Source organism: Perognathus longimembris, chromosome 4 (assembly GCF_023159225.1).
Source record: "Perognathus longimembris pacificus isolate PPM17 chromosome 4, ASM2315922v1, whole genome shotgun sequence".
In the NCBI taxonomy this organism is placed as follows: Eukaryota; Metazoa; Chordata; class Mammalia; order Rodentia; family Heteromyidae; genus Perognathus; species Perognathus longimembris.
In genome coordinates, this window is record NC_063164.1 from 29,037,619 (window position 1) to 29,047,773 (window position 10,155).

Consider the following 10,155-nt stretch of genomic DNA (forward strand, 5'->3'; position numbering starts at 1 on the left):
TCTTGCTACTTGGCTGATAGTGTATTATGGCACTTTGTAGAAAATTAGTGGATGAAGAGATCTGCTTGTTCCAGATTATCAATCATCATTTCTGATATTTTTAATGTAAATATGAGATGAAGAGGAAGTTTCTTGCCTTTACTAGGAGCTATCATTGATAGCAGTTTCCATGGCAAGATAAATGGTAATGATGTATGGTAATCATTTCCACCTTAGAAAAAAAAAAAAGAACTCTTTACCCAAGAAGTATATTTGGCATAATTGGCTATATGTTTAGTTCCATTTGTGTTTTAAGATAGAACTTGAATTCTAAGTAAATGTCTTTGTTTTATGAGATATTGACAGCACTCAAATGATTCTCTGAGAATTTTTGGTTAAAACAAAATTTTGGGTAGACAACCTATAACAAGTCCTCAGACTCCAAAGTTCTGTAACCTTTGAGGTTTGGTAAAGCGTGTAGTGACATGATTAGGTGTTCGATCTGGTGCAAGTGTTTGTCAGGGTCCCACAGAACAGAACAAAGGCCTGTACCCTTGTCTATCACATTCATTTTCCTGTCCTCCCTGGGATCCCAGGGTAGAGAAGTACACAGGGAAACCTCTGAAAATTTACGTTGTCTTCAAACTGAGGAGCCTAGCTTCAGCTTCTAAATTCATAGGCCATGCCAGATAAGTATTGATTTTCTGTCACCTTAAATACAGCCCGCTTCTGTCCCCTCTGAAGGACCTGTAATACTTCCCACTGCCTCAGCATACTACTTTCTTTTAAGAGTGTTTTCTTATTTGTGGTACTGGGGTTTGAACTCAGGGCCTTGCACTTGCCAGGTATTCCACTAATTAAATCACATCTCCCAGTTCTCTCTTATTTAGGTACTCTTCTTAAGGTTAACTTTTGAAATAGAAAGATTATTACTAGTGCTTTCAGTATCTTGTCAGTCTTTCACAGAGAACTTTAATTTTCAAGTCTTAGCAAAATATCAAGACTAAATAAGTAGTTTTACTGCTTTCATTATTCTTATTAAGCATAGAAATTGTAGCTTCTGTTTCAAGAATTGAGATTTGTAGAAAATGTAAAACATTACTCTTGTAATTGTATATTCAGGATCACAAACTCTGCATCATTGGCAGCAGCTTGCTCAGCCAAACTTGGGAACCATTCTTGATCCACGGCCAGGTGTTATCACTAAAGGCTTTACACAGTTGCCCAAGGATACCATCTATCACATCTCGGATTTAGAGGAGGATGAAGAGGAGGGTATCACTTTTCAAGTTCAGCCACCTCTCCAAGTAGAGACAACACCTGCAGTATCCAAGCCAGTAACAGGGATCTTCCTACCGCCCATTACTTCAGCAGGTGGACTAGTTACAGGTGAGAAGCATACAAATCATGAAAATGTATAGTATTTGTGACATTCTTGATTGCACAAATTGGGCAGAGGAGACCAGTCAGTGGTTCACAAACCTTTTGGTCTCAGGAGCTCTTTACACCCTTAAAAGTCTTTGAAAATTCCAAAGGGTTTATCTATATAGGTTTTTACCTGTTCATATTTACTATGTTAGGAATCAAAATTGAGAAAATATTAAAATGTTAACTCATTTTAAAATAATTATATGCTACATAAATGCCATGCTTTATGAAGAATAACTATATTTTAAGTAGTGAGGAAGATAGTTTTATATATTACAATTTTGTAAGTCTCTTGCTTTTGATTTAATAAACTGATTCTCTCATTATCATCTTCTTCATTCAGCCTATTATAATATTGTGGTATTTGGGTTCAACAATTTGAAGAAAATCTAGCCTCATACTAATATGTAGTTGATTAGTGTTTTCAGCTATTCATGGATATTCTTGCATATTATACTTGGTAAGTAGTAATTTCTTAGGTATTTATGGCAATGTGGAATCGGAAACCCATCAATGAGTTTTCATATTTGTCTACATTAATATGTGTCTTCTTCTCATGCATGATTTGGTACTATGCATTGGTCATTAAGAAAACATTGATTCACTATTCACTATTGATTCACTATTATTCACTATATTAGTCTTCCAATGTTGGTACATTTTATTATATATTTAAATCACATTAAAACCACCACCTATCTCAAGAGAAAAGATTTTAAGTATTAGGAAGTTTTTAAACTCTCAATAGACACATTTTCCAAAACATAATTTTGTTGGGTTTTGGGGGGTTTTTTTGTTGGGATTTTTTGGCCAGTCTTGGGCCTTGGACTCAGGGCCTGAGCACTGTCCCTGGCTTCTTTTTGCTCAAGGCTAGCACTCTGACACTTGAACCACAGCACCACTTCTGGCCATTTTCTATATACATGGTGCTGGGGAATCGAACCCAGGGCTTCATGTATACAAGGCAAGCACTCTTGCCACTAGGCCATCTTCCCAGCCCCCCAAAACATAATTTTGAATTAAAAACTCAAGTTTGTCAGAAAATATTGCCAACTATTTTTCTTGAAGGAACAGGCACAATTTGTTCATTTAAAATGAAGGAAAAAAAAAACACCTGCCAAAAATCCAAGTCTAAATAACTATAATTTGTCTGTTAATTGTTCTTGCAAGTCAGCTGGTGTTCCATGACAAAATTTCAACTCAGCTGTCCACACGTTTTCCTCTAGATAACTACTGTGTCATGTCGGTCATTATGCCGCAAGAGTGCTTCTCAGATGCTTCTCATTTCACTTACAGCATAGTAAAAGACTTAAGGGCCAAGACTCAAGATTTAGTGCCTCATAAAGAACTTTTTTTTTTTTTAGTAGATGGTACAAAACACAAACTTTGAATTTTCGTTTAATGTGCACAAAGGTAGCAGTTTACACAACAAAAGACCATTACAGTGCTTTAATGGGCAGAATACAATACAGGACAAAAGTTTGTGTCATGTTAAATCTACAAAACACATCATTTACTTCATCCTGTAGTAAAACTAGTGTGTAAATTCTCAATAACATTTTTAAGTAAATTTGACTTTTAATACTAAGTGTGTAACAATGAAGAACTATGTATAATTTAGCAGCACTGTCCTGATTTCTGCTAAGGAGCAACAGATGCCCACTCCATTAAAAGCCAATGCCCCTCCACCCCATCCCCATGCTGCCTATGGGCAGCCACAAAGCCTACAGAGCACACTTTAAGAACCACATAAGTAGTTTGACTCAGCATTTTTGGAGGACTAAGTCTTTTTAAATTTTTAGTGCATTTCTTTCAGAATATGTTTTTCTCTGATTTCTAAGTGGTTTTTATACCTTTTTTATTTGTAGTTTTAAAATGCTGAAGGCTTTGGCTATATACTAACCACCTTTTACTGGCATAGTATTTATGTATATTTCCTTTGCATTTGGGGATTTCTACTTCAAGAAGCAATTGATAAATGCTGGATTATTAATAAACAATGAGCTTGTTACCTTATTAACATAGTTTTTCAATTTTGTGTTTGGCTCTCTAAAAACCTCTATTTCAGTTTCAACCTCAAACCCAGGAAAGTGTCTGTCATGCACGAACTCAACATTCACCTTCACCACCTGTAGAATATTACATCCCTCTGATATCACCCAGGTTACCCCTAGGTAAGAAGGCCTTGGAAATCTGGGGCCTCACAGGAATTTCTTTTAATGTTTAATTCATCCCTTTATTTAATGTTTTAATTAATAATTTTATTTTAATTCAAGAATTTTAGTTAATATTCGGTGGTTGTAGTAACTCTTGCAAGTAGGTAGAACAGGTGAGTTTGTATTATGAGAAATGAAAAAACTGATGCAGAGATAGTTGATAGTTAATAAGACACAGCTGAAGCTCAACCCAAGGTTAGCCTTATCAAAAAGAAGAATTGCATAGGGCAGAGACTCTAGGGTTCTAAACATAAAGCTTCTCTTTTTCTTAGGATCCAGTACTCTCTTGGTACCAGTGTGTGACAGTATATGTGAAATATTTCATGCAGGGAAGTTCACCCAATCCTCGTGTGATTCAGAGACTTTCTTAGAGCTCCATTGTATAGGAATGATTGGTTGGTTACTCTTGTGGTTGCACTCCATTCTCCAAATTGACTGATTGTGCATTGCCCAGACACCATCTGAAATCAGATAAAATGATTGTGTGTGGCAAGGCCAACTCTAATCCAAGACAGTCCCAGTATTGTAGCAGATTGCCTCCCAGAAGCTGAGGCAAGGGCTAGATGTCTCTGAGCAAGGCCAAATTGTTTGCTACCAGGCTTCTCTTACTCATATTGATGCTGTTTCTCTTCTTCCATTCAGCATGTTGTAATATTGTGTTGTTTTGAAGGTAGCAGTGTAGGGATAATATGACCTAGAAATAAAAAAGGAAGAAGATACTAGTAAGGGTACAAAATGGTTAGAGAATAAAAACTAGTGTATGAACTGTACAATAAAGTCTTACATAGTTGCTAAAATGATCCATGAATTCCATTCTTTCTATTATCACTTTAGAGAGAAGTAAGGTTGTGATTCAGAATTTCTGTAAAACAGCAGCAAATCAATTGTTTAAGGAAGCACTTAGACAATATCAAGAAAGATCCAGGTAAAGCCTGTGATGAACACAGCTGCAATTGTTCTGTATTGTTCTTGTAGTCACCATCATAACTTGGTTGTAAAATTGGTTCTTGAAGGGACTTTTATTACAAATAGATGCTACCATCTGAAATAAACAGTTTGAAGAAGAGAAATCAAAGTCATAGGAATAGGAATTTAGGAGTTTAGAGACTGGGCATAGAGTAGACTGAACCTACTGGAATTAAGCAGAGAGTAAACTTGCTTGAATGTTGCTTCCTTTTTGTAAGTTGATGCTTTGGAAAATTATTTACAAATGTTAAACTAGTTTTTTTATCACAATCTTCGAATACTTTGATACAGCAATATATTGACTTCTTTATTGAAACATCTTAAATACTGACAGTATTTGTTGCCAGGTTGCAGGAATGACAGTGCCACTATGCCCAGCTTTTTATTGGTTGAGATGGGATCTCTCAAACTTACTGTTTGAGCAAGCCTCAAACTGTGACACTCCCAATTGTCTACCTACCTAGTAGCTAGGATTCTAGGGGTGAGCCACTGCATCCAAGCTGGTTTTAGTCGTAAAAACTTCCACTTTTCCCTTTCAGCTCTGGGTTCCCTTTGCTGCCCTGGCCTCAAACTGTGACACTCCCAATCTCCATCCCCCTAGTAGCTAGTATTCCAGGGATGAGCCACTGCATCCAAGCTGGTTTTAGTCTTAAAGGCTTCCTCCCACTTTTCCCTTTCAGCTCTGGGTTCCCTTCGCTGCCCCATGGAAGTAGTGGGAACAGTTCTCCAAACACAGCTGTGAAGTCTCCTGCCATGTCCTACCGACTCAGCACTGGTGAATCCATCACAAACCGACGAGATTCTACTGTGACCTTCAGCAGCACCACGAGCTTGGCCAAGCTTCTCCAAGAGCGAGGCATTTCTGCTAAAGTATACCACAGCCCCATTTCAGAGAACCCCCTACCCAAAGCTGTGGCTACCCCTTCCACACCACCAAATTCCCCATCCCAGTCGCCATGCCCTTCTCCCTTGCCCTACGAGTCCCGAATGCATCTCTCTGAAAATTTCCTGGCCTCCCGCCCTGCTGAAACATTCCTCCAGGAGATGTATGGTTTGAGGCCTTCTCGGAATCCTCCTGATGTTGGCCAGTTGAAGATGAACTTAGTGGAAAGACTGAAGAGACTGGGGATAGCCAGAGTGGTCAAGAGCCCTGAACCCCAGGAGAATGGGAAGAGCCAGGAGACAGAAATCAGTCTTCAAAAGCCAGATTCTGTTATTTATTTCAATTCAGGTAGCAATTTATTGGGTGGACTGAGGAGGAACCAGAGCCTTCCTGTCATGATGGGTAGCTTCAGTGCCCCTGTTTGCACAGCCTCACCCAAAATGGGTGTCCTGAAGGAGAACTGAGGCATGGCACTAACTGGCCTCTTCTACGTGTTAGCACATGAAGGATAGACATGCACTGGCACATGTGATTGAGTCTGATTAGAAGGAAAGGAATGTTGCAGAAGGACTGTGAATGTGGAGAGGGGGAAGTGAAGGAACGGAAACAGAATGAGGGCCACATGAGTGAAGTGTAGTAAGTTGGAAAGTGTATATGAATGGGTCATGAAATGTTTGGAGACAGAAAAGAAAGATTTAGTATACTCCTTCAGTTGAGTTTTCTTGTCTTGAAAATAAACATGGAACAGAAAATAACCTCAGGATTGTTGAAACATGTCAGAAATATTGAACTTCACTTCTGGAAAGTGTAAGCAGCGAGAACCTGCCTAGAAGAGTGGGAAGAGAAGGAACAGTTTTGACTCTGCCAGTAGAAAATTGTCCCAAAGGCTTGGCGCAGTGAGCTCTGTCTGTTGTTGAAACAGTATGAGACTCCTGTTCCTCTGCTAATACCTGCTCAAATTATGAACTTAGCTACTGGATTATTCACCGCATTGGCAAAACAAGGAAAGGAATTCAGTGTTTTTCATTACAGCAGAAGTAGAGACTTGCTTTTTCCTGTTTTCAGGCCTTTGAACCACTGGGAGCACAAACATCACCCAAGTTCCCCCGTATTTTTGATTACCAAAAGTTCATTTGGGGAGCAAGGGTAGCATAGCTCCGGTGTTAGAGCACTTGCCTAGCCCCCAAAAGAAAATTAACTCACTTTCTTAAATTTGTATTTTTATACAGTATCAGAAAAAACTTCCGTTTGGGTAGCAGTTGGGAGGGATTTACTTGAAGGAAAATAGTAAATTGAAACCAAGAAATCTTGTTTTTAGAATATTTCTTCTGGATAATATAGTGGCCAAGGAATACATAGTTGCATATCTCGGATATTTCCTTGGAGGCTAAAAGGGATTAACCAGAAGTGCAATCTATAGGAATTATGTTAAGTTGTATTTATATGTAAGTCCTTTGTAAGGAAAGTTCATTGTGACTAACTTTTTCCAAAGTGCACTATGCATATTTTAATGGAAGATGACATGTATTTGCACAAAAATTCTCAGGCACATTAAATTATTATAAACTGAAGTAAGACCCAGGTGCTTGCTTTGAGAGTGTATTGTTTCTGCTTAGTATTTTTACTAATGTAAATCAAAACATACCTGCCTTGTTCTTGGCATCTGTGGAATTAGCTAACCAACTTTTTCATGGGAGAGATAAGGCTTCTTTGTCTCTCATGTTCCTTTTTTACAAACTGAAGTGAGACCACAAAGTGAGACCATAAGATTAGGTTTCCACATTCAGCAGTGTGACACAAGGTTGTAACTTGAGAACACACTGACCTGTTCCATTGTTGCCCATAGAGTCAGCTCCTCACAGATGGTACGGCTTACTCTAAGGAATAATGCTAAGGACAGAACATTATTACCTAACACTTGAGTCAGAGATGAGGAGGAAATCATGATTTTGTTTCTGAAAACAAGGAAGTATATTGCTTGATCTTTTGGTGCTTAATTTGCCAGTGGCTTTTCTTCTTTGTCCTGACTTAACTAAAAGGCAGTTTTCTGAAGAATTTACAATTTCTGTTCCTACAGTTCTACCCAAACACCTGTCCCCTGACTAGGAGGGCACTTCCTCTCTCCTCCTGAGCCATCCCCAGCCAAGAACTATGTATTCAAAAGGATAGGAAAACCAACATTCATGCAATGGTAAGAATAGGTGAGAGCTTTTGTTTTTAGCACAGAGATATTTTAATAAGGCTTTAATATAACTTGTTAAAGTAAATTTCGCCAAAAAAAAAAATTGAGTGAAAAGAAATCCTCTTCCTGTTTCACCCTTTAACTCAATCAAGCTGCTGTCAGCCAAGTGCACGCACATGCTCATAAAGGATTCCTGGTCAGTAAGTTACCCTGACTGGAACAGGCCCTAAGCCAAATTCCTAATGCTGAATTTTTCAAAATATTCCAATTCAACCTTTTGTAAAAGAAAAAAAAAGCAGCACTTGAATTTTTACTCTCTAAAGTAACTCCAGGGTGCTTCCTTTAGCCAACTCAAAGATTTTTAATTGTTTCCTAAAAAAGTAAACTTCCTGTTTCTTGGACATTTACAGTTTCTAAGAAACCACAGGAAGTACAAAAATATAAGATGAGATGATACTACTATCCCATGTGTTAAATGATCAGAATATATATATATGTGTGTGTGTGTGTATATAAATAAATAACAAATCACTATAAAGTAAGCTAGATTTTATATCAACATTAAATCCAATTTGTATACTTAGTAATGCCTAAATGCTCACCGGAGGCAGATATGCTAGGAGGCAAGCAAGCACATCTGCTTAAATAAACCAAATTTAGGTTTTTGAAAAATTAGATTGATTTAGATATTCTGTCAGAAGCACAGTAATTGTATTCTGGTGTGTGCTTGTCTCTAGAAATGAATCCAATCTTAAAACTGGGTTTTACTGTTTTTGAAGCTTCCACCTAAAAACATTTTTGATACAGCCCGAGAATCTCTGTTATAGCAGACCTGTCTGCAAAGTATATAGTAAGAAGAACTGGAGCCTTACAGCAAATTTCTCCTTGGGTTACCTGTTATGCTCTGATCCTGTTCACATTTCATTTCTTCTGTCGTATCAGCTAGATGTGTTTTTTCATGCAAGCATGGGAAAATACAACCATTTTTTTTCCTCCACTAAGATTTTCAATAACTATCACTCAGGTATTTTCTGAGTTCTCTGTTATCTAGTAGGAGATACCATTTTATTGAACTCAGAATTCAAAATTCTCTTGAATTTTGAAGATCAAAATCTTATGTAAATAGATCTTCGATAGCGATCTTTGGGGGGAAGTTAGTGGCTATTGTTAACCTAGTTTTTTATTTTTTAAGTTTTGTGTTATTTCCCTTTGACATAGTGATCAGATTTTGGCGAGGGAGGAAAAAACCTAGAGGCAGCTCACAAGAGCGTGTTCTCTCTTATCAAGGCATATCTTACATAGTATTCAAAGTTTACTACTTTTTCTGGACACTCTAAGATGTAATTAGTACTGGGTGGCTATTACATCAACTTCTGAAATTGCAACTCAGGCAGGCAGTGGTCCACCGGCTGCTGTCGTATGCACAGGCTTCTAGCTGCACTCTGAGTGTACCACATCCATGGTGCCAGACCATAACTGGCCACACTGCCGAGCACAGCCCCAGAGAATGGGCACAAGGTCTTTATTTGGGGCAGCCAGGGAAATACTGTTGGGTGATACCTGGAATTCGCTTGGTCAAACAGCGCTTTGTGCACCTTCTATTGCTTTGTCAAATGTAAATCAGATAATAAACACAAGTAGCTTCTTAAATTTTCCTGTGTCTCACTGTGGTTTTGTCCCAACTCTTACACAGATAATTCTGCAATAAGTCTTTCCTTTATGCCCTTTTTGGTAGAAAATAACCTTTACTTAGTAAACTAGCACACAAAACAAACCACTAATCGCCATAAGTAGTAAACAGATCGTACTCTATCTCATGTCTTTAAAAAATAGAATTATGGGAAGTGGGACTGTGGCTCTAGTAGTAGAGCGCTAGCCTTGAGCTGAAGAGCTCAGAGACAGTGCCCAGGCCCAGAGTTCAAGCCCCACGCCTGACAAAAACAAAATATAGAATTATGTCTGCATATACATAATTGCTCTTTAACAAAATTATAGCAACAAAATATAGAATCTAACATCAATGATAAATAAATATTAAATTTGATAAAAACTCAGGAAGTACAAAACAATTCTTTTACTATTTATGTGGACTCTTTAGATCGTTCCTAAGAAACTAAATGGGAACACATTGGACTCAAAAGGTCATTTGATACCCTCTTTTCTCCTTTACAATATGATTCCTATATTTTTAAGACTCAGTTAATATCTATGTTAAATTATGAACATTTCATGAAGAATAAGAGTCTTCTTTGGGGCTGGGGATATAGCCTAGTGGCAAGAGTGCCTGCCTCGGATACATGAGGCCCTAGGTTCGATTCCCCAGCACCACATATACAGAAAACGGCCAGAAGCGGCGCTGTGGCTCAAGTGGCAGAGTGCTAGCCTTGAGCGGGAAGAAGCCAGGGACAGTGCTCAAGCCCTGAGTCCAAGGCTCAGGACTGGCCAAAAAAAAAAAGAGTCTTCTTTGGCCCTTACCCTCCAGACACAAAAAAGCTGGAAGT

General features: G+C 38.2%; 1 protein-coding gene across 4 annotated transcripts in view; it reads left to right on the forward strand.

Moving 5' to 3' along the window:
- The window catches only part of Trak2 (trafficking kinesin protein 2), a 59,076-nt gene extending 49,772 nt beyond the window's left edge, over positions 1-9,304 (forward strand). For 3 of the 4 annotated variants that reach the window (XM_048344957.1, XM_048344955.1, XM_048344956.1), the window contains exons 14-16: positions 1,102-1,368; positions 3,476-3,581; positions 5,270-9,304. In XM_048344957.1, the coding sequence (XP_048200914.1) occupies positions 1,102-1,368; positions 3,476-3,581; positions 5,270-5,936 (1,040 nt within the window). In that variant the 3' untranslated portion in view covers positions 5,937-9,304. The remainder of the gene's footprint in view (positions 1-1,101; positions 1,369-3,475; positions 3,582-5,269) is intronic. The other variant, XM_048344958.1, reaches the window with a different exon arrangement.
- Positions 9,305-10,155: the final 851 nt, after the last annotated feature.